The sequence below is a fragment of the Arvicanthis niloticus genome, chromosome 4 (assembly GCF_011762505.2).
Source record: "Arvicanthis niloticus isolate mArvNil1 chromosome 4, mArvNil1.pat.X, whole genome shotgun sequence".
Lineage (NCBI taxonomy): Eukaryota > Metazoa > Chordata > Mammalia > Rodentia > Muridae > Arvicanthis > Arvicanthis niloticus.
Genome location: NC_047661.1, coordinates 115,556,219 through 115,581,695, shown reverse-complemented (window position 1 = coordinate 115,581,695; position 25,477 = coordinate 115,556,219). Strand labels below are relative to the sequence as shown.

Here is a 25,477-nt window from a genome sequence, read left to right as displayed (position 1 = left end):
TAGCCTTGTCTGAACTAGTGCAATACTCTATTAATGATTCTTAAGAAGCCTTAAGAAGCCACCCACTCTGTCCAAGGTTTCACTAGGCAATCCTGATGGACCTGAGGACCAATATGCAGACCAGGCTGGTTTTGAATTTGCAGCAATCCTTCTGCCTCCCAAGTGCAGGAAATATAGTGTGTACTACCATCCCCAGTTGGGGTTTGTCTTTACTTACTCGATGATATCATACTGTCCAGGACCAGGACCTGAATATTTGACCAATTCTTGTCTTCCTGTAGTATTGCCAAAATTTACACCTTTATATTTTAAAGCTGCTTTAGGATAATCCTAAAAAGAAAGAAGAATAAGAAAAAAGGACATGAGGCAAATTGGAAAACATTACATTTGACTGAGGCCTAAATATAGGAAGCCTCAGTCAATAAAGTTGCACCAGTAAAATCAGGGAGGGCTCTTTAAGCTGGATTCTTCCCACCCTTCTCCCACATCAGCCAGGATTCTCAGAGAATTGCCTTTAAAGTTTGTCTATACTGAACCAGTGGGAGGAGTTTCCTCTTGGTACTGTACTAGTCGTGTAGTAATTTAATGCCTCTAGGGCAACAAAGAGCAGCTCCACCTAGAAACAGATCCAAAGGAAATCCCTACCCCTGCTTTGGGATGAGGTGTTTAATTCTAATTGGGCATATTAATTAGGTGAGCTACTGAGGGCTTTGAATAGCTGGACTTCAATATTTTGATAGCTGGAGCTTAGTAGTCAGCCACAGGAAGAGGAAGAGACCAAATAAAGGAACAGACCTTTGTGGCTAGATTTAGGAATGTAATCCAATGGTTTTTAGCAGCATAGAGGGAATGGAGGAGAAGGGCAAAGCCTGCCAGAGCCATATTTGCCATGCCCAGGCTGGCTAGAGTCCCTTCAGAGAAGATCATTCTTTTAATACTAAAGAAATTATTTATGTCAGGAAAAAAGTCAACCAATGTTTTCCTCTAACAATGATAAGAATGTCAAACTTTAGCATGAACCACAAAGAGTTAAAGCATTGGTTTCATCAGCAACTAAACAGGAAGAAAATATAAGACAGTATATAATAACAGTGGATTCCCCCTTCCAAACATTCTCTTCTCTTATGATACATTTCTCTTTATAAAATCATTTTTTAAGAGTCCTGGAGAGATAGCTCAGTGGATGGGTGCAGTTGCTGCTCCTGCAGAAGACCTGGAATCACTTCCCACAGAGCAGCTCATGACCATCTATCTGTAACTTCAGTCCCTGGGGTTCCAATGCCCTCTTCTGGCTTCTGTGAGCACTGCACTCATGAGGTGAACATACATACAAGCAGGCAAAACACTCAATATTGAAGAGCCCAGAGTAATTCCATGCATTGGTCTGCTGCCCCCCATCTTTCTGCATGTCCTCAAGCCCTGTTTGATTCCGGTGCTGTAGAACCACCTGGCCTATGTGAGTCTCTTCCTTAGGATAGCCTTGAGCCTACACCAACATCCTGCTACCCGCCATACCCTGGTATGGAGAACTAACCCTCAATATACAAATTCCTTGTTTATTATCCCCTGAACATCTGCTCATGGGTTTATGCTTCCAAAAGGGACTTTCAAAGTCATTATATCAGCTCTGAACCTGACTGTGACCAAAACCAGTTAGAAGCACTTCCTCTCCCCTCCCCCCTTCGCAGTGAATTAAGTTGCTTTTGGTTTATTTCTGAGTTCCATGGTCCTTTCTTCATTATTTGTGTGCCCCGTGAACCCCAACAAATATATAGAACAGCAATTTTTATTTAAGATATTTATAAAGAAATCCTATAGAAAACAAATCACTGAAGATTTTTTTAGCAAACCTGTTTTAACTGAGGTTAGAAGACAAACTCTAGACTACTTATTGCTAGCTCATCAGAAAAGCTAGCTTTGTAGGACATGCAGGGGTGTGTTATATGTATATGGTGTTTTGCCTGCACGCATGTCTGTATACCATATCTGAGGAGCCAGAAAGAACACTTGATCTCCTCGAGCTAGAACTAGAGTTGCAGATGATTGTGAGCTGTTATGTTGTTACTGGGAATTAAACATGAGTCCCCTCGAAGAACAACCAGTGCTCTTAACCACTGATCCACTGCTCCAGTCCCTAAAATTTTTAAATACTCTTTAATCACTGTAACGTAAGTTTAACTACATAAAGCAGTATATCAAGTATTCTAGGTAACCTTCTATTTAAACACAATGTAATAAATTCTCATTCTCATTACAAACAACATTAGTGCAACAATAAGTGTTAGTACCATAAAGCACAATTTCAGTTCAAACTCCATCTATTGCGCTTCACGCAGACTCCAAGAATTGCATAAAATAGACACAGGCCAGACATTTTAAGAGATTTACGCAACAGACACTCACTGCATGTGAAAAGACCTGCAGCTGAATTCTGGTAACATTTCAGAAAGACAGAAGCTGGAGATGATGGCGTGTGACTGGTAATGAATAGTTGGTAATTTCCAGTGAGAGAGGCAACATTCAAAAGCTTTGGGATGCTGTAACAAAGTCCAGAAAGAAGTCGATGCATCTGGACACAAGAGCTGAGTGTGGGAAAAAGTAATCACCAGCTGTGGTGTGGCAGTTTCCTCTGAGATTAAAACCTTTCATCTTGGAGACACAGTTTAGACACAGTATGTTAAAGGGGATAAAACAGCAGGAAGAAACTTGTAAAACCACAGGAGGTGAAGAGGCAAGAAAACCACAGGATGCTCTAACATCCCATTCTGCAGGGAAACTCATTAAACTCAAGAAGTAAACAACTCAATAGCTTGGGGAAGTGACAGAAACCTAACAGACTCACTGGGTCCCTCCTCCCTCAGGTGAGCATCAGCAGAAAAGGATGGCTAAAAAACACTCTCAGATTGGCTGTGCTGCCTAGAAAAGACAGGGTGAAACAAACCACTTAAAGAAACAGGGGTGTAGGGCTGACTGGAGGTGCTCAGATACCAGCAGAGCCATCCTGAAGAGGTTGTCAACTGAGCTGCCTGAGACACTCTCCAAGCTGGTAATTGCCTTCAGGCTTGCGATGCACTCAAGGGTTTCCAGGTGAGCTGTCTGTCAACCATGTGGAGCTGAGCTTTTGGTGCTGCAACTGTCTTTAAACAGTGGTTTTACTCCTGTGAGTAACCCTATTGGTCCACCATGTTAGACTTTAGTGGTATCGAAAAGATTCAATTAAGTTTGAGGATGTTTCCCATTTAAAGGGGCAAACCACTTGAAAGGCCAACATGAAAACCAACTCTGGGAATCAGCTGATCATGATGACCCAGTGACCAAGAAAATCTTACAAATCAAAGCAATAGCAATGCCAAGTACTATTTTCTGTTGACTGGATCTGTATTCTTTGGTGTATTCATGCCTATATCTTGCAGCAGGAAAAAAAAATCTTGTTTTATTATCAAGGTGGAACTGCTCTGAAAGCCTACTCCCTGAGGACTAGCTCTCATAGTATCGGAATGTGCTATGCAAGCAGCCAATGAAAAAATGTCCCATGAGCTCTAATGCCTAAGACAAAACCACAGCAATGGCCAGCCCAGAAAGGTATCTCCAATAGTGCAACAGTGCACTTTTGTCTTGGGAGTGACCAACATCCATCTAATGGGCCTTAAGGCCCAATCAATAGGAGAGAATTAATCCATGCCTGGTACTGTACCTAGCCCACTAACTACCCTTGGCTGAAGAAGTCACAGACATTAGAAGAGGCCTTTCTAGTGCCATTTTCCAAGACCATCATCATCATCATCATCATCATCATCATCACTAACTATATTACAAATGCTTTCCCTTATGCACATAAAGAAGTATAGCTCTTACCCCTTATCTAAATGTTGTTTTGCAGCAAATGAGAAGAATACAGACATCCTCACCTGTACAAGCAGAGAATAAATGATTGTGGAGAGTATGGCCCCAACAGATACATTTATAACACACCCCTATAGTTAAGGCTCAAGGAAAGTCCAGGAGGATGGGGTAGAAAGATGTTAAGAGTCAGGAATCAGAATCCCTGCTACCAAACAGTGCCTTCTAGACATGACAAGGAAATCTGAACAATATAGCTACCCACACAAGATCTGCGTGGTGACAACACAAGCTGACATGCTGCTGTGAACAAGGGAAGTTCACAAGGTCCCACCTCTAGATGAAGAGCTGCAGGCAGACAAAGCCTGCTGGGGGTTGGGGGAGCTGTTTTCTCCAGGGACAAGCTTCCTGATAGCTATCCAATCTCTAGCCATCTAAATAGCTTAGTCCTGAGCAACACTAAATGGATTCAGAAGGAAGGGTGTGTGTGTGTGTGTGTGTGTGTGTGTGTGTGTGTGTGTTAACAACAAAGAACATGGCATGAATTTGAGAGGGAAATTAGTAAAACAGATATGAGAGAAATTAGAAGAGGGAGAGAAATTAGAATAAAAAAAGAACGTCTTTCTAACATTGACAAAAAAATGTTCAAACTTGGTGGGGCACACCTTTAATCCCAGCATTCAGGAGCCAGAGGTAAGTGAATCTTTATGAGTTAAACACCAACTAAGACTACATGAAGAGTTCCAGGCCAGCCAGGACAACATACTAAGACCCTTTCTTAAAATAAGGAAGCATTGATTTAAAAAAAAAAAAAAAAAAAAATCAGTGTTATCTTAGAGTCCCTTCTAATAAAGCGTAATACCAAAAAAAAAAAAAAAAAAAAAAAAAAAAAAAAAAAAAAAAAAAAAAAGTATTGGTATTGTTCTAGCTGTGATATAGATCACAGTGGTCAGCAGAGCCCCAAATCCTTTGGCAGGGCTACAGAGCCTGCTGGAGCAGCAACTGTAGTCAGTGCAAACAGACTCATACAGGAAGCACATAAGGGAGCCCCAAAGACTTCAAGAAACACCTGGGAAAGGGAATTTGACAGAAGGCTTGGGGTTGTCTACCAAGATACAGTCAGACATAACACCCATGGCAGAAGGACAAACAGTACTGTCTACTGTTGTTCATTTTTCTTCCTTCCATGGTAAAGCTTAGAAAATGTGACATTGCTGGGTCGGTGGTGGTGCACGCCTTTAATCCCAGCATTTGGGAGGCAGAGGCAGGCAGATTTCTAAGTTCGAGGCCAGCCTGGTCTACAGAGGGAGTTCCAGGATAGCCAGGACTACACAGAGAAACCCTGTCTTGAAAAAAAACAAAAAACAAAACAAAAAAAAAAAACAAAAAAAACAAAAAGAAAGAAAGAAAGAAAGAAAGAAAGAAAGAAAGAAAGAAAGAAAATGTGACATTATATAAATAAAAGTGATTTGTCCATTTCTTCTGGAATGTTTTTAGTTGTGCATGGTCTCAATGTGGTCCTCCTCACTGGGCATTCAGCCTTGACACCATGAGGGATGAGTAGAGCAGTCCCATAAGACATACATCAAAGGAAGATAGATGGTTATTGTTGTCATTACAAGGAGGGGCTCCAATTGATATACGACGATGACTCTCAGCCCCTTATCAGGTCTTTGAAGAAAAAGTCTATGAATAAAATGTGAAAGAGCTGTCTACCAAGCTGTGATACTGGGTGTGGGGAGGAAGGATGTGCATGGGTGTGGCGGTGTGTATCTCCTTTCTGTAGGTCTCCTAAGTATATCAAAAGAGAAAATAAGAAAAGTTAACATAAAAGGAAATAAGAAAAAGTATCTAAAGGCTTTAAAATGAGATCACTTGAATTACTTTCCAAATTCTTAAAAATGACTTACTGGTAGCTGTATTTTCACAAACTAATGTCTACTTTTTAACTGAACATTGGAGTTTTTATTTGAAAGTACATTAATCCGAGCCTATTGAGGGAGATGTTTCAAGACCTTTTGTGAATAATGGCAAACTCCATACATGTGAGGGTAACTTTCACCTAGAGGACATAACTTAATGGTATCTCTTCTTAGCATCAACTCTTGTTGGTTATTAAAAAGGGGTTACTTAAATACAAGCATCCAATACTATGACAGTTGTTCTGATAGCTAACATGGCTCCTGAAAAAGCTAGATTTAGATACGCTGGACATATGATGATCTGCATCCAAGGCAAGGTGGAAGACAAACTGTAAAATACAAGGACAGTTCTGATGGTAGAAAAATCAACATTTCCCACTTATGATGGATTTTGTTTTTAATTAAAAGTAAGGCAGAATTTCACAATCACATAGACATGTCCTAAAAATAATCCAACCATACAGCCATGTTAATTATCTTAGATATTTTATGTATTGCACATAGTAATGTATCTATTACATTTACTCTAGCCTATGGATTTGTGAAAATAAAGCTTTTACATCATATTCTTGAACCTTAATAAAAACATAAGGCACGTGTAGTAGCTCACACCTTCAACCCTGGCACATGAGATGCAAAGATAGGCAGTCTCTATGAGTATGAATCTGATCTACCCCATTAAGTAACAAGCCAACCAAGGCTATACAGTAACACCCAGTCTCAAATTTTTATGGTTCAATTCAAAATCCTTTTTATATGCATGAACACATATGGATGTGAATAAACACAGATACATACAAAATTGAAGACATTAGTAAAATCATTTTACTGTAAGGACAATAAATGGCACTTTATTTAAACCATATGAACTCACAATTACTTGGCTTCCTAACTTTTAGAGTACTCGGATAAGAGTTCTACCTCAGTTTTAATTTCACAGGCTTAAGAAACAGAAAACAAAAGATGAATTGATGCACATTTAATTCTCAATCACGTGAGCTTTTATGTTAAGAATTGTTTCCAATGCCAACTTCAAGGTCACTGTCACTATGGGACGTTATTAACAAATAAAATATGACTTAATTGAAGCTGTAACACTTTAAGTGAACGCTGTAATAAAACCTGAAAAAGAATTACTAACCGCCATTCTGACTGACAATTAAATGAATGGAGGGGGACTGTGCAACCTTTACCCTTCATCCTTTCATCATTAAATATGGAAATTGACTTGGGAAGAATTAGAAGTGTCGAGGTGCATCAGTTTAAGCACTAATGGGCTGTTCTGCAGCAGCTCACAGGTCAGCATCATGATTTCAGTTCCAACCTCCTTGTCAAATCACAGTCTAGAAAGACATCTCTAGCTGTTGTTAGAAAAGATAGAGACTGTATTTGATCTTTCAAAAGGTTATTCTAAATAAGTTATATTCAGAATTTCTCTGCAGATGAACTTAGCTGAAATCCATCATTTATTGGCTAGTGTTATAAAACAATTCTATATTTAAGCTTTACGATATACCTTCAGTAGACATGACTACTTCTTCAGCAAACAGACTCTGACCTGCTGTGTAAATAATACTATAGCAATGCTCAGTCAGGGCGCATCCACACTTTTGATTAATCTTTGCGGCACTGTTTCTTTCTGCCTTTTGGAGATAATATCATGCTTGAAATCAGTGTCAAGATGGGAATATAATAAAGCATTAGCATAATAATATAATAGATAGGTGATTATTATGGATTTTTCTAATGAATGAGTCATGTCTCATCTTCTTGGATGAGAACAGCCTGGTGACACCAGTGAGGTACAAAGTACCTGCCTCTACTCCTTTTCCCAGAGGTCCTCTCTCAGCCCACATATCTCACCTTCCTTTTTCTGCCTAGCTACTGGACATCAGATCTTCATGAAGCCAAGCAGCAAATGGGCCAGGTGTATTTTTACAAAATACTGATGCAGGTGATGAGCCATAAGAACAGCAATACCAAAATAAAGCCAGTACTCAGATTTTTTGCTATGATCAGTCAAAGCTATAAACTTTGTTTTTAGATCTGCTTTAGGTATACCCCAAAGCTGTAAGCTATGTTCTGGTAAGTTGTGTTTTTACTTTAGTTTGACTCTAGAAACTTTTCTCTCTGCCTGTTTTCTTGGTGACCCACTAGTTATTCAAAAGCATACTGTGGAAAGGTGCTACAGGTTACCACATTCGTGAGGTCACAGCTCACCTGGAAACAAACTTGCCTTCAGAAATGAATTAGTATTTCACTAGTAGCAACATAGACATAAGACCTGAAGTCCAAAATGAAGCCTATAGTCCCTTTTGCCTCTTGCTAGAATAGCACTTCAAGACCTACAGGCAAAACCTTAAATATTCTCAAGATTATGCCTGACAGTGGTGGCTAATGCATTTAATCATAGCATTCAGGAGATGGAAACAAATGGATCTCTGAGTTCAAGGCCAGCCAGGTCTATAAAGTGAGTTCCAAGATAGCCAGGGCTACACAAAGAAACCCTGTCTAATAATAATAATAATGATAATAATAATGATAATAATAATAATAATAATCTCAAGATTATTTTTCTTTGTGATGCTCAGTTATTAATTCTAAATCAACTAATACTTTCATTATATCACAGGGTTAGGATAAGTAAAGATATTGGGGTAATGCAGTCCAGCTTCCTTGTTATGAGGCAGTCCAAATTCAAAAAATAAAAGGCTAGAAAGGCTATGCTGGTTCTTTAGGTATATTTAGGTAAATATACACAAGCGCAAACTCAAATTTTGTGGCAGTAAGCCATAGCTACTCATTTCTAACTCTGATCTGAGACACCCTAGAAATAGTGATACTATCAAATCTCTACCTGGAGAAAATTGGGTCTTACAAGGAAATGGGTATTGCCTCCCTAGGGTGGGGAATGGCAAGCAAGATGATATGACATGTCAAAAGGGTACAAGTAGCAGCTTACAGGGACTTCAAAAATAAAATCTGGAATAAGATGAGCTTTAAGATATTATATTACTTAATATAAAATATTAATACTTGTAGGGAGCTGACAGAAGGTGGCTATCATCCTTGCAGACATCTTGAGCCATATACCCTGACAAGAGACTTGATTACATCAGCCTACAACAGCTGAGCACACTCTGATAACATCTTGCTTTAGATACCTAGGATCTTCCCTTGGGTGTGTGAGACTTAAAGGTGTGATTTATAGCTGAGGCTTAAGGGCATGACTTAGAGATCAGATTTAGAGACAAGCCCTAAGGGCATGACTTAAAAGCGTGACTTAGAGGTGTGGCTTAGAAGTGAGACATATAAAAGGCGAGAGGCAGACAGAAGAGTTGAGTACAACTTGGGGTAGGAATTAGGCATTGAGGAAGAAGACACTTGGACTAGAGAACTCGGAAGAATTATTAGGCATTAGGCACTTAGCACTTGGAAGAAGTAACTTGAAACTTGGAGGCACTAGGGACTAGGAACTAGGGACTAGGAACTCAAGACTTGGGACTTGGAGAAGAGAAACTGAAGAATAAACAGGATTGAATCATACTCTGCCTTGTCTCCATTCCGCTCATCCATCCTCACTCTCTCTCTTGCTGAACCCCAACCCACAGACCAGAGCAGCTTGGGGCAGTACAGGCTCTAACAACTTAGCCCCCAAGGCTTTGGCAGTACGGGTTCCAACACTGACAGAACGGTCCAAGACATTTTGGCCCCCAAACGTGGAATAGTGCAGTTCTCAACATTTCTGGCCCCCAAGTGTGGGGCAGCTCAGGCCGCAACATTTTTGGCCCCCAACGTGGGCCAGAGTGGTCCACGACAAATACTTATAGGAATAATATAATATTTTAAGAAACACAGAAATGCATGAATCTAACATAAATACAGAGATGAGAATGCAGCTACAATTCTCTTTTAAAAAAATTTTTAAAGCGCCAAAAGATAAAAGCAATAGGCATCATGAAGATGATGAAGTCAGAAAACCAACATTTGATAAATATAACACTAAAACATTCAAGTATCATTAGTAGGTGACAAAACCAGCAGCTGAAGAAAGAGCTCTCAGGTGAGAGTCTGACAAGGACTAGAGCAACTGCTTAGTTTTAAAGCACCTCTCCAAAAATTCAAATTTATAGGTAATAAAATTAGAAGGTAGCACCATTACTTTGCTGGCAGAAGCCATCTGGGTAAGGCTAAAGGCATAGTTGTGACATTTCTGAAGATGGCCCACCATTTCTCATGGCCCAGCATGGGTGAGCTCTAAGAATGCATGGTCTTTAGAGCCTTCATCCCAGGACTGAGTCTCACTGCTGATGTGCCTTTTCTGTCACTGTGACATAGCCTGATGATCCCTAGGCATCAGCCCACTCTATTGGGCAGACTTTCTTCAGATCTGCATGAAGATGTAGTCTCATGTAGTAATGCTGTGTAGATAAATTGATGATTTTATAATTTCTAATAATGATTTTATAGAATTCCTAAATTTATACAGGTAATTTCAAGCCCTCTGTAGAATAAAATAAATAAAGCTAAAATGGAGCTCTGTAAGCCTTTGTATATGGGCTATGGGCTAATTACACTAGAAAAAGAAAATAAGCTTGGGACAAATTTTCAATCAAGAAGAACACTCCTTCTAGGTTAGATGTGAGACCATTATCTAGTAACTGAAGGTCATAGTTGGGAATAGGCAATTTATTGTAAGTGCAAAAAAATAAAATATTATTTAATAAAATATTATAAAATAAAAATAATAAAAAATAAAATATTCACTAGTTTATCTATGCAAACATTCAAAATAATAAGACACAAGGCAGATGATTTGTCTCTTGACAAAACTGCTAACTTGTAACATAAAAATTATTGCTTTAAACTTATAATAAACTTATGGGTTAATGGATAATGAATGTTTCATCAGATGGAAAGAAAGACATGTAAACAACTTTTCTGTTATTTCTTAAATTGATTTATGACATAAATTATTGCCCTAAACTTACTACGAACTTACTAGGATGTAAACATATTTAGAAAATGATGTAAACAATTATCCTGTTGTAATGGTTCTACCTGATAGTCATATGAGGTAATTTTTTGAGAGACCATATAAATACTGAGAAAGGCAATAAAAGTTGTTAGAGCTTTGCTCCATCCACCAAATGTATGTACGTGATAAACAGACATGTTAAATGTCTCTTTATGTTATCCACTGAGACCGCCTGCCAAACCTGTAGCATGTGTTATATTGAGAGGACGGCTACATTAGTGCCATTCTTATTACTGCACCATGTTTGACAACAGTTCTATAAAACAGCAGTTTTATAAATTACAATATTTTTTAAATTGTTAACAATTCAAAGTATCTAATTCCTCCCAAACTCACCAGTATGCAGATGTCCACAAACCAGGTGGTTTTTTAATGTAATTGATTCTAAATACAAAGGCATATATAAATGAATAGTGTATTGGGAACAAAAGCAGTGAATTCCTGAGAAGACTCTCTGCCTATGTCGTCTCTTTGGGCTATCCTTAAACCTAACCTTCATTTCTAGCATTTTCCTCACTGTGATTTCTTCTAATTCTGGATCTAATAAAAGTATAAAAATACAGTAGTGACAGAGTACTATGAAGTTCTGCCTTTGAATTGAGTAATTCCATATTTTTGTATATGTTATATGTTTTTATAAATAAATCATATACTTTAACTGGATGAATGGAACTCTGACAACATACTTTTAAAAGTTAAGATCTCCATGAATGAACCTGACAGGCTATGTTTGTTATTTCAAACAGAGAAGCCCCTTTTATTTTTTCACACTAATTTGTAGAATAATTGATAATTCTCAAGTCAAATTCTTTTATAAATAAAAGGCCCATGATCCTCAGAAAGCAGGGGAGAGTCTGCATGTTCCATCTGTATACTATGGTAGAAACATCTAGTAATTGCCACCGCTTCTTCCTCCTGGATGCAGAGTCAGATTACACCCCCAGCCTTCTAGGTAGGGAAGAAGACTGGCATTGTGGCTGAGCTCTAGTTTCCAAGCCTAGAGTTTTTCATTCATTTCCTCTGTTCTCTTCTGCCAGCTAGATAGCAGGCATACATACATGAGAGAAAGTTCTTCAGTATGCAGCCAATGAAAATCAGTGTTCTAACTGTTACTTATAGTTACTGATGTAGTCATGACACATATACAACAATAAGCAGCAGTCTTCTTCCAGCTGCCGTCATCAAATGTGTCATACTTACAAACTGAGGATTGTAGTACGCTGGACCTATTGTGTTGTCACTAGGAGGTGGGGTGCGTCTCATAATAGTGTCATCGTCATTGAGATGATACCCATGCGACTTTCCAGAAGAGGGAATTGAAGGAATATCAATGTTTCTGGAAATTGCAGGTGTTCTAGAAGTTTTCTTAAAGCATAAAATGTTTGTAAGGAAGACATTTTATGTTATTCAAAAACAAGAAGAAAGAGAAGAACAAAATGTTTTAATTTACTAAAGGCAATCATTAAATATTGACTTAATAAACACATAATTTAACCCAAAAAAAAGGTCTTATAAAACTAAGCTGAAGGAGTATATTTAAGTTTTAGCACATCTTGCAGACTAAGATATAGATACTATTAAGGCCACTATAAGAACTAAGGATTCACTCTTAACTTGGTCAGCCATTTATCTTGCTTAGTAAAGCAAAAAATACAGATTTTAAAAATAAATAAGTAAAATAAGTCAATAAAACAAGGCATTCCTGCAGCAACATCAGACACTATGAGAGTGTGTACTGTACAGAACAATCTTCAGTTCTTCCCTTTAGTCCATTCAGTAACATTTCCAGCCTTCATTCCCCGAAACTCTGTATATTACCTGTGACTTGTATACAAGTGCTAACTGCACAGACTAAGGAGCAGAAAATGTCTGCGATAATGCTAAAATAAATGGAAATGTATCAAACTCATTTATAAATATGGCATGTGCTAGATGTAAGTGCAGTAATAAGATGCATGCCTTAATTCTGAAAGAGCTGTGGCAAAACTGACAGTATTAAGTCTGAAGCATTGATGAGCCTTTTTCTAAATGTTTTACTTCTGTGGAAAAAAATATTTTATAATTTAAATAAAAACAGGAAGTAGTAGCATGTATTAGACAAAATAAATATATATCAAACAAAACACTGACATTTAAAGGATTTAGTTGTGTAGAAAAATAGTGTGGGATTATATTTGTCCCAGCATTTTCCAGACAAATAAATGCAACAGTGAATACACACGTGACCGTACACAGCTGTGCTATTAAAAAGCTGCCATAGCTAGGAGCATCATTCTCAGCTGATACATGGATTAAGTAGCTTGAGTGGCACTTATGAAAATAGTTACAAAATTACAACAATACATTGAACAGCTTTCCTTCTGTTCAGTACTTTCAAAAAGGACACATGGAAGGTTTGCAAAGCCTGGCCTTCCATCCTCCGGCTTCCACCCATGTGGCTCCCCCTTAGATCCTGCCTAAGCATGCCATGCCAGTGCACACTGCAGTGTAGTTACTTAGGGGGGTTTCTACAACTGCAATGCATTTGACCAGCATGTGGATTCTTCTTTAAGACCAAGGCTATCATTTCTCCTGTCCCCTCCAACGACTTTTATTTTGGGGTCCTGATGAATGTGTCATTATGGTTCTAACATAGTATTTCATCAACTATATTGTCCTACATTTTGCTCCCTGTTGAAATTGTGACTCTTGGGGAAAGGTGATTTGCCTTCTATGTATAAAAAATGTCTAACACTGAGTTAACTGACACACGTGGTCTTTCAACAATGTTTGACAATGAGTAAATGAACATTTATTTTGTCCCTACACATGAAATATATCTGATATCTAAATACATGACATAAAACTCAACCTTTCCTTTTTACTAACAAAATTCAACTAAGACCTTAATCCTAAAATATAAAATGCTCTTTTTGCAGATAACTGTTTAAAATAGGCTTAATTTGAGCTATGTGAAATACTTGAGATAGAAAATATAATCAGTCTAAAAAAAACTGTGTTTTGCCAGGCACATGCCTTTAATCCCACATAGGCAGAGGCAGGGGCAGGCAGATCTCTGTGAGTTCAAAGCCAGCCTGCTTTATAGAGCAAGTTCCAGAACAGTGGGGCTACACAAAACCTTGTCTCAAAAACTCAAAAAACAAAGAACAAGAACAACATAAATATATATATATATATATTTATAATATATATATTTATTTATATATGTAATAAATAAATATATATAACATATATAATATTTATATATGTAAACATATATAATATATATTATAATAAATATATATTAAATAAAACATGACCAAATCCATATTAATTAATGTTATAGGGCTTTGATGTAAAAATAACCACACTCCATAACTAGAATGCATATTCCAATCCTACACTTCAAGGACCATCTCCAAATCAGCCTCCTCCATGAACCCTCTAGGTCTTCTGTAATGCAGCAGTCCTTTAAATCCCTAAAGCATCTCGATTCATGATCATTCATCAACCACTTTACAAATTTTGTCTTTAAACAGCAACTACCTCTGTCTCCCACAGAAACTGTTGGCTTTCTTTTATCAGGCACCATGTTTTGTTCTGTGTGGTTCTAGAGCTGGAACTCAGGACCTCACACAGGCTCAGCAAATGCTCACCAACACCAGGCTGCACCTGCAGCCCAGGAAGCATGCTGATGTCACTATTAACAGGTATTTACCTACAATCACTAAAAGTCAGTGCACAGATCAGCAGGTTTTTAGATCTTCCTGCTTCCTACTCACTGCTTACACTGTGGTTACAGAATAATCAAGAAGGCAGGAACTCACGGATATGCTCAATGGTTAGGCATTTATCAAGCACACACAAGGCCCTGGGACCATAAAATAAATAAGAATAAAAATGAAGGATGATGTTTCTATAGTTAAAAACTAAAGTTTGTAAATGTATTTAATATTTATCTAATTATAAAATAACTACAATGTGAATAGTAAGAATATACCAAGCTCTGTAGTAAGGCTTTTTTAACAGTTTCAACATCAAACACACTACTTAGGATTTCTTTTTTAACTGAAAGAACTGTTATCAGAAGCTGCTTAGAAAGTGACATACTGAAAATGTTCTTTAACTTATAGTACCTGTCTGATTCTGATACATAATGTCCGATAAGGCCAATCATAGCTTGCAGGTCCTGGATTATCCGAAATAAGTTTCTTAAATCGCTTCTCTCGGTTTTGCAGACTACGGCCTCCTTTTACTTTATACTAAATTGAAGGTAAAAATTACTTAGTAATTCAAGAAGTACTTCATGATTCCTATTTTATAAATATAAAATATTATCAACAAAGAGTTTTAAAATGGAATCTGAGAAAATTAAGACCCTTGACTGAAAACAAGTTCTTCTAAGAAGATACTGAAATAATAATTTTAATTATCAGTTTTGACTCTACACTCAGACCAAAATTTACTGTAGTTTAGAGCATTCTAAGGGAGTACAAAAAAGGAATCAAAGTCAGGATCTTCCAGACCTCCCAAGTAGAGTGAAACAGACTGTGTTACAACATCATTAGAAAAATGGATACTTACAAACTGAATTTTCAGACCATCTTAGTAAGAAGTCTGGCCTTCTGTGCTGGCTAGTTTTATATGAAGTTGACAGAAGCTATGGTCACTGAAAAGAAAGAACCTTACCTGAAAAATGGCTGTGGGCAAACCTGCTGGGCATTCTCTTAATTAGTGATTGATGGGGGAGGGCCTAGCCCATTCGTGGGAGGGGAACATCTCTGGGCTGGTGATCCCGTCTGTATTCTATACGAAAGCAGGATGAGCAAGCCACAAGGAGCAGCCAGGAGGCAGTGCTCCTCAATGAGCTCAGCATCACCTCTTGCTTCCAAGTTCCTGTCCTTCCAAGATGAACAGGGATGCATAAATGTACATCAAATAACCCCTTTCTTCCCTAAGTTGCTTTGGGTCATGGTGTTTGGTCACAGCAACAGTAACCTTAAGACACACATTAGCACCAAGATAGTGGGATGATTGCTGTGGCAGATATGGTCATATTGTTTTGGGGAGGATTGTGGAAGGACTTTGTAACTTTAGACTACAAAATCCACTGCATGTTCAAAGCTTGGTGAGCTGCCCTGCCTGAATTTGGATAGATAGTGTTGAGAGAAATGCAGATGACGGAGTCCTGGTTTGTGAAGCATCAGCAGGAAGTTTGAGAGTCCCTTAAAAATTCTGTTAGGGCCATTTGTCATTTTGAATTGAGAATCTGTGGTTCTTGTCAGCTAAGGCTGTAGAATCAGCTGTTATTAACAAGAGACCAGCACCACTAAAGTAAGCCTCTTGCTTTACTATGAGAACTGGTGTTGGTTAGCTAGAGCTGAGAAATTAGTGCTAAGAGACCAGCAACATTGAGGTGAACTCAGAGTCAACACACAGAAGCTGTGTTCTAGGATGACCAAAGTTGTACCTCTTGCTGGCAGTCAAACTTGGTCATGTGTAAGTCTCCCAAGTGGTACTGGATTTGAAGTCATAAGAGTCGTGACAGCAGCTGAGGCTTGACACTCTGAGAAGCCAGAGAATCCACTGGTGAAGGTACAGTCTCACTATCAACTAAAGCCCCAGCATCAAAAGGGTCATGCAGAGAGTTGAGGCTAGGCACCTTGAAGAGATCCCAGGATACAGTATTGGTAAAAGTGCAGCTGGTTTGCAGCAGAAAACTCCAACATTTCAGAGATGTTGGAATCATGGGATGAACACCAAGGACAGCCACAGCCATAGTGTAAAGCTAGCATCACTCTCTGAGACACACTATGTAGGCTGTAGAGGGTGGAACCAGAGAAGTAACTCAGGCCCTTAGGAGGAGTCCAAAATACTGTCAGTGAATTCCAGAAGTCTGCCACTAAGATGTACACTGCTGGACTTTGGTTTTGCTTTATTCATATTGTGACTGTGATTGTTCTTACCTCTTAGAATAAAAATTATTTAACTGACTCTCATTTTACAGGAGACCACAGTTGAGAGACTTTGAACTTTTAAAGACAGTTGAGGTTTTACAGAGACTTTGGGGTTTTCTCTCTCTCTCTCTCTCTCTCTCTCTCTCTCTCTCTCTCTCTCTCTCTCTCTCTTTTCTTTTGAGACAGGGTTTCTCTGTATAGCTCTGGCTGTCCTGGAACTCACTCTGTAGACCAGGCTGGCCTCGACCACAGAAATCCACCTGCCTCTGCCTCCCACCTTCCAAGTGTTGGGACTAAAGGCGTGCGCCACCACTGCCCGGCAGAGACTTTGGATTTTTAAAGAGAATAATTTTAAAATGTTTGAATTTGTAAAGACCGTGAAACTTAGGAAGTTTACAAAACATCTTATGTTGTGATGTTGATATTAATACATGATCGTGGGAGAGAAAAGAAAAGATTATGGCTTAAAAGCGATGTGCTTGTGTGTCAAGTTGACAAGGAGTCAGTTGTGCTGCCTAGTTTTATGTTAACTTGTCAAAAGCTTCAGTCAACTGAGAAGAGGGAAATGCAGTTGAGCAAAGGCCTCATATGACCTGGCTGTAGGCATCCTGTTGGGCATTTTCTTAATTAGGGATTGATGTGGAAGGGCCCAGTCCATTTTGTGTGTATGTTGGGAGGAGCACACCCCTAAGTGGTGTCAAAACAAGCCAGGCAACAGCATCCTCCAGGCATCTGCTCCTAAGTCCTGATTCCAGCCCTGACTTCCATCAATGATGAACAGTGATGTGTAAATTTAAGCCAAATAAACCCTCTTCTCCCCAAGTTGTTTTGGGTCATGGTGTTTTATCACATCTATAATAATCCTGCCTGAATCACCTTCCAAGCGTTCTCATTTTTTTATAATGCACATGTTGATCATTTACAGAGAACTTTATACAGGCTCTCGGATAACTTAGCTTTCTGCTCATCTTAGTCTTAAGAACTGTTTATTCATGAAGCACACTAGAAGGAATCTTCCATAGCTCATCACACTACAAACATGGATTCTCCAGAACCAGAAAATTACCAACAGACTAATTGTGAGTTTGTTCCAATAAAAAAATCCCAAAAGTTAGTTTAAAAAACTGTATTCATTTAATGAAAATACTTCAGTATCTTCAGAATATACATATTTCTAATCATGAACAGGGTCATTTTATTTTTGTCACAGACCTATGAGGTTATGCAAAAACAGAAAACAAATGAGACATGGAAGCATCATGACTTTAAAATACAGCAAAAAAAAAAAAAAGAAAGAAAGAAAGAAAGAAAGAAAGAAAGAAAAAGAAAAGAAACCTCATTCCACTGCTGCCTACATACTACATATTGTGAGCATTTGTACAATTTTGTGACATCAAAATTCATTCAAGAGTCCCATTCTGCTATCCTCTGGACCACTGAAGCATACAACCATGTTTTATATCATATAGCAGATATAGAATAATGTCTTAGTTAGGGTTTTATTACTGTAAACAAACACCATAACCAAGGCAACTCATAAGGACAACATTGGGGCTGGCTTACAGGTTCAGAGATTCAGTTCATTATCATCAAGGCAGGAACATGGCAGCATCCAGGCAACGTGGTGCAGGAGGAGCTGAGAGTTCTACATCTTTATCTGCAGGCCTCTAAGAAAAGACTGACTTCCATGCAGCTAGGATGAGGGTTTTAAACCCACACCAACAGTGACACACCTACTCCAACAAGGTCACACATCCTAATAGTGCCACTTCCTGACCCATGCATATATAAACTGTCACAAATAATGAAAAGTACACACACAATCAACAGTAAGTGCATTTAGATTATATTATTGAATTATGAAAACACAAATTTAAAAGAGAAAGATATGGAGGAAGGAAATAAAATACAGGAAGTAGCACTTTATTATTTATTATTGAAACAAGAAATATGCATTTTTGTCTGATTTTTACTGGTGTTTTAGCCTAAGATTAGTCTTGAACTCACAATTACTAGGGTAATAAATTTGTGCCACAGTGTAGCCTAAGTTAGCTTTGAATTTTCAATGCTGGAGTTATAAATGTGTGCCACTGCATCTGGTTAAGAAAACATGATTGTCATTAACTCAGTGAATCATAACGTTATACACACACCTGTGCTTGTGATACGTTGTAGTCTGCTGGGCCTGGAACAGCTTTTCCAGGGTCAGAGGAGACAACATAAGGACTTCTTTTGGAAGTCAAAGAAAGAAACGGTGCATAGCAACCTATAAAAAATTTTTAAAAAAAATCATTCCACTGACATATAACATTAGATCAGAGAGATTTCTGAGAAAATATTCTCAGAACATATATAATCATTTAGTACCCTCAAGATTACAACTATATTTATTTTCAGAATTAGTATCTATTCACACAAGTTATTACATTTCTAAAATTCTCATGTAAGATGACAATTTTTATTGTCTATTAAAAATAGGAGTGAACTTACTAAACAACAACAAAAATGTAATTCTCTTTTCTCTCTCTCTCTCTCTCTCTCTCTCTCTCTCTCTCTCTCTCTGTGTGTGTGTGTGTGTTTGTGTATGTGTGTGTGTGTATGAATTTGTTGTCTGTATGTGCACATATGTGTGTCTACATGTGCTGACTTGTACATAAGTGTATGGAAGCCAAAGGTCAACATCAGGTGCCTTCTCGATGCCTTTCCAGCGACTTACTCTTTGAGCTGGCCTCTCACTGATCCTGGAACTTTTCAAATGGTAACTAGACTAGCTTGCCAGTGTATCCCCTATTCTACTCCCTGGCCCAGGCCTACCCTGCACTGGGATTACAGAATCACCCAGCTGTGGTTGACTGTAGGTGGGTAATGGGATACTAACTCAGATGCTGACTGATGCCTATGCAACAAGATCCATAGCCACTGAGCTGCTTCTCCAACCTTTTTCACCTTCTAATCATATGTGACAGTTATAATTAGCTGACAAAACACTTAATCTACCAAAGGCCACCAATTTGTGATTTTAAATAGCAAGTATTTTATATAGAGAGAATATAGGTGATATAAATCAGGTATGTAAATACAGTTATAGACATTGCTAAAGATGTATCTCAGTGACAGAGCACCTACCTAGGATGCACCAAAGGGGGGAGGAAGGAGGGGGAGAGAGAGAGACAGAGAGAGACAGAGAACTCAGATAGAGAGATTTAAACCAGATTGACAAGTTATTGATGATGCTTTGGCGCAAGATGGTGCTCAGTAAATATTTCTTGATTGCCTAATTCTAAACAAAAGTTTACAAATCCATGATATAAACTTCATTGGAACAAGGAAATCTGGAACTACACAAATTTGGATAGCAGATTTGGGTAGCCTACTAAATTCACTTTAAGACGGTAAAAAGGGGACATCATAATATATCCATTCTTCATATTATTTGCTGTTAGAGTATATAACAAATATGTGGTTTTAAACTCTGTATATAAAAGAAATGGGCAATGAAAAAGAAATCTAGTGTTCATAAAATCATTGAAATTTTTCAAAATTAATCACACAGAATCTTCTGTTACAGAGCTCAAGTACACGTGGAGTTATGAATACAAGAAAAAACACAAGAAAATGAAAACAATTATAATGACAATTTCCACATAGAAAGGTCCTCTTCTGTTTTATTTGTAACTGTGTACTAATGTTTATGTTTCTCAGAATTTCCCACTGGTCTGGTTTTCCCCAAACATTGGTTCTCAAGTGCTAAAACTAGAGTAATTCCATACAACCAGGATGATTGACCTTATTACATATTCTGCTTTTGGAGTACAGTGTGTGAAGGTGTGTCTCTGTATATCCAATTGTTAATTTTGTACTGGCAGAGAGTTAAATACTGGCAGGATCTTGGTATTGTTATTTCTATAGGCCATCATCTGTCTCATATTGTGTAAATATTTGTTCTTCCTTTCTGGCAGATGGATGAATAGACCAGAGCAGAGCAGAGTGGTAGGACTGGCCACATGATGGAGTGTAATGGCAAGATTATTGGGGTTAGAGTAGCTAGGAGATTTCTCCAGCTGAAAGAACTAAGCTTTAAAATATTCTTTAAAACTTCTGTGTTGTTACTTATATTACTGGCAGGTATAAGATAGTCTGGCAATATTCTTTACAGCGAACAATAAAGAGAATAACTGGTTTTCTATATTATGCATTTTGTTAATCATTCAAAATACTGAATATTTTGTATACTGTATTATGTATTCTATAAGCTTGCATGAGAAAGAAAGTACAGTAATCAGACAAAAATCTGATTTCAAATGATAGAGTAATTAAGTAAAGACAATTGTCGTACTATCTATGCTGCCAATGTCTAAGGTCCAAAAACAAATATAGAAGAGGGCTCTAGAGAATTCACATTAGTAGAGTTTGGTGTGGGTGGGTATATAAATAAACTGACATATGAAGTGTCACCTTATAACGATAAATCAAACTGACAGAAAAGAGAAATTAAGAGCATGGGCGAAGAAAAGATTTAAAAGGGGTGAGTTCAGTTTGGGATATATTGAGTTTGATGTGCCAACAGCAAAAGATAAATCAAACTGGCACAAAGCAATAAAAGTCCATTCTACAAAAGAAGGTGTCTAGTGTGTGATGAAAAGACAAGTTATGCAGCCACAATGACAGCCACAAAGCAAAGGGCATTCTTCACATATAAAACAACAAAGTCATTGAAACAGGTGTTCATCTGCAGGGACACCAGTCTACACAGCAATCACATATACATTAATTATCTAAACCCATGTCCCAGATGCACTCCCTGATATGTGCATTCCCTGTATTCTGACTAGCTAGTACAATAAAATCTTTCTTGTCAGCATACATATATAGGTGCATCTATAGGACCACTGATAATCTTCCACCCTGTTCTGGTGGAAGATAAAACTTCTCCTTCAAAGAAGAAATTTACAAAGGAAATATTTAGGTAATGCTATTGTCCAGCTTAGTTGACTGATACATACATATTCCACATAGACACATAACATAGAGCTAATGTTGGGTGCTCTTCATTTTGCAAATACATTTAAAAAGTAATGAAATACTCCTGATGCCATACCAGGATAGACACATATTTTTAAAAGAACATGCTTTTTCATGTGGTAAGATGGTAGGTAGCTGCTTTTACACTAGGCTACCTGTCCTTAGGGAAACTTCTGTTGTGAGGAGATATGCTTCCTTCTCAGATTAGTTGTAAGAAAGCAAGACAGAGCTCTTTTATTCCAGTGGAATTTGAATATCCATTCTCTTTCCCACTCATGAAAACACAGCTACTCAGTCCCGATCCAATCAGATTGCAAACCTTAGATTATTCCTGATCAAATGACCTAAAACCAAGGCTATCAATTAGTCTATTAAATAGGAAAATGTGGAGCTAGTCTACTGAAGGTCTGGCTACGTAAGATAAAGAGGAAAAGGAGACTACTAGGTTGAGACTATCCTAATGCTACAAAATCTGTTCCTCTTGTGAAGCCTGCTGTAAAAATTAAGTTATACAAGGTCCCACCATCTTTCCTTCCCACATCAGACTCTTAACATATACCTGATCCTTTATTGAAATGGATGGACACCTCTGCACAGTCCAGCGAATTACCTATTATAAAGATGCATGAAATAGCATGCTGCTTTTAAATTATCTCGTCAAGAAATCTAGCAGAGAAATGCACAGAAACACCTGTTCCATCAATTATAAACATGTTGTTATGAATAGCACACACACACACACACACACACACACACACACACCTCCTCAAAGTTCCCAAGCACAGAATTTTTAAATTTGCTTCAAAGGTGAACAAAGTGTAATCCTTTAAGTTAATATACGGGGCTGACTTTATCCTACATATTACCCTTCATTAACAAGAGCCATAGGGTTTTGGAGAAGGGGTTGGTGTGTGTGTGTCTGTGTGTGTGTGTGTGTGTGTGTGTGTGTGTGTGTGTGTGTACGTACATGTGGAAGACAGATGACAACTTGTAAGAGTCAGTTATTAAGCTCAAGTCATCAAGTTTAGCAGTAGTTTAGCAGTAGGTCCCTTTGCCCATTGAGCCATCTCACCCACCCCATAGAAACTTTTAATGTGTTCCATTAGTTTATACTTTACTACAAGGTATTTTTCACTAAGAACATTGTTTTATTGGGTTGAAAACTAAGAATAAATATCATGATTCCTGCTCTCAAATAGTTTACATTTTAGTGGAGCTTTCGTGTGTGTGTTATAGAGTCAAAGTGCTACCAAAAAAGTTACTGTAGCCAGAAGGGGGAAAAAATAAGAATAGTCAGAAAATTTTATTTCACTTGAATATCAAGAATAAATAGGAACAAGCCAGGTGGAGGAAGAACGTAGAACATATTGGGCACATGTATTAGCAGATACAAAAGCACATAAGTGACAATGAATGATCTTAATATTATCAAGTTAGAATGGCTGAACTGTAAGTCAAGTGTAGGAGCATGCACGGGCATTTGGAAAGATCAGATTAAATGGAACACAAGACCAGGGATGAGAACAGAAAGAAATCTACTGCCATTGAAGAGTTCAGATTTTCAACTCTGCTATTACAAAAATATATTTTTGTTTTTCAAATAATGTATGTTTTTTTTTAAAACAAACTACTAAACACGAAATGACAGACAAATTAAGACACTGAGATAGAAACAACATGCTTCTGATTTAATTGAGAAAAAGTAATTAGGACTTGCATTAAGTTGGGTAGTTATGAAGAGGAGAAGAATTTCTGAGAGACTGTGAACATATAACCAATGGTCTTAAAGGCCAAGAGAAATGGTCAGGCAAAAAAACAGTGAGCTAGAGTCCTAAAGCTTAGACCAGCCATGCAGGGATGTCCATAAAAGTGACTGACAACGATGCAGACTTTAAGCCAGTAGAAAACTTAGAGACATAAACCATTTTTATCTCTGTAAAGAATTTCATTTGGGAGTGACTGCATATAAATTGTAATTGAAGTTACAGATATGGATAAGAAAGTACAATGAGCAAAGCAACAGGAAAAGATGTAAAGTTTGGTATCTTTTAAATTTAGCTATGCACGATTAATAGGAAATAAAAAATATGACTCCTTGCTTCAGCATCGAATCATGTGTCAGGTAATGAACAGCAGGAAAAATAAATCAGAAAGCAACAAAGAAAAGTGGTCAGCTGTACCAAAGTAAAGGACAAAAAAAGCGTCATAGGTGTGTCCATTGTAGGTGGTCACAGGTCAACACTAAGATGCTGAGTAATAAATGCTTATACCAGCTCAACAGTAGTTGGCATAGGTACCAAAAATGCTGTGGACAGATGCTGAAAAGATGTAAAATTTGAGATTCGAAACACAGACAGAATTTTACCAATGTCCAGAGAAACTTCAACTAACCATAACCAAACAGGGATGTAAACAGAGTACTTATTCCTGGAACTTTAGGGGGGTTGGGGGATGCGGGGTATTTTATATATTCTGAAAATGCAGGTTTACAAAAGACCCACTATAATTTGGGTGGTATTAAACTCAAAAAAAAAAAAAATTTCAGAACTTTAAAGGCAAAGAGCAAATTTCAAATATTTATTAAAAGTTGGACCTAATTCACAAACCAAAAAAAAAAAAAAATGAGAATAGCAAATGGCTACTTAAATTATCAGTCCCTAGGTCACCTCTGAAGATTATAACTTCACAGAATATAGAGTAAGTATAAAGCCAGGGATGGTCAGATAATCTTGCTCTTACAGGGACAAATGAGGGGTGGAGGTGGGGGGGTGGAACCTATCTGTAAGCGATAATATAAAACAGAAATATAAAAAATTACATCATAGTAAATAAATCTGATTAAAGTGTGTGCAGAAGCAAGTACACAGAGTTGTATTTCATACAGTCAACAGAGCCAAGGAATCAAAGTCCTTAGTTCTAGTATTATCTCTGCCTGTGACATGTTTTGTTACATTTCTGGAAAGTGGTCCTATCCTGACTTTGTGTTTAACTCGTAAGGGCAGGCTGAAGGCGGGCCGTCAGTCACAGGAAGCTGGCCATCAGCATCTTACCTGTGGCCCCCTGCTTAGGAAAAGGTACCTGGTAGGTCCCAGGACCCACGTGCTCCTCGGTGCTGCCGCGGTTGGCCAAGTCGTGCCAACGGGGAGCACGGTCATACATAGTGATGAGGGGCGGGGCTCACGGGGCCGGAAAAACTAGACAGGCGCTCGCAGGGGGCCTGCGTCGCCCCTACACGCGGAGCTAGTGTGCGAGCTGCATGCTGACAGGCTCAATGGCGTCAGCTTTTCCCCGGGTCCTCTATCACAGAGGTAAAGTGAAGAGGACAGCGACCAGAGTCGCCGCCTGCCAGCGTTCAACTCAGCACTCACGCGCCGCTCCTGAAAAGAGGCTTAGCCAGCAGAGCTTCCGGCTCTGGCTCCGCCCACTCCTCTCCTCCCGGAAGCCTTGGAAGGGCGGAGGCGGGAAGAACTCTAGTCCTTCGGTGCATTTCCGGCCCTGGCCCCGGAGCATTTCCGGCCGAGCGGTCAGTGCCCGCAGCGGTCTTGTGGAGTTTCCTGGTCTTCTCTGCGCTGGCCAGGGCGGTGCTGCACCTCAGCTGCGCCTCAGCTCACCTGCTTCCTCTCCCAGACCACCTTCGCTGCGCAGAAAAGCCCTAGAGACCGTTAGAAGGAGGCGAAATAATTTGACTTTGATTTGCTCTCCCTATAAATCAGGGTGAC

At 38.4% G+C, this 25,477-nt stretch overlaps 1 protein-coding gene across 1 annotated transcript in view; it reads right to left on the bottom strand.

Annotated features, from left to right (window-relative positions):
* The window catches only part of Stpg2 (sperm tail PG-rich repeat containing 2), a 406,599-nt gene extending 381,441 nt beyond the window's left edge, over nt 1-25,158 (bottom strand). The window contains exons 1-5 of the mRNA XM_076933306.1: nt 24,809-25,158; nt 18,890-19,002; nt 14,916-15,041; nt 12,001-12,165; nt 218-330 (exon numbers count right to left, since the gene is read on the bottom strand). Coding sequence (XP_076789421.1) covers nt 218-330; nt 12,001-12,165; nt 14,916-15,041; nt 18,890-19,002; nt 24,809-24,917 — 626 coding nt within the window. The 5' untranslated portion in view covers nt 24,918-25,158. The remainder of the gene's footprint in view (nt 1-217; nt 331-12,000; nt 12,166-14,915; nt 15,042-18,889; nt 19,003-24,808) is intronic.
* Between the last annotated feature and the right edge of the window lie 319 nt (nt 25,159-25,477).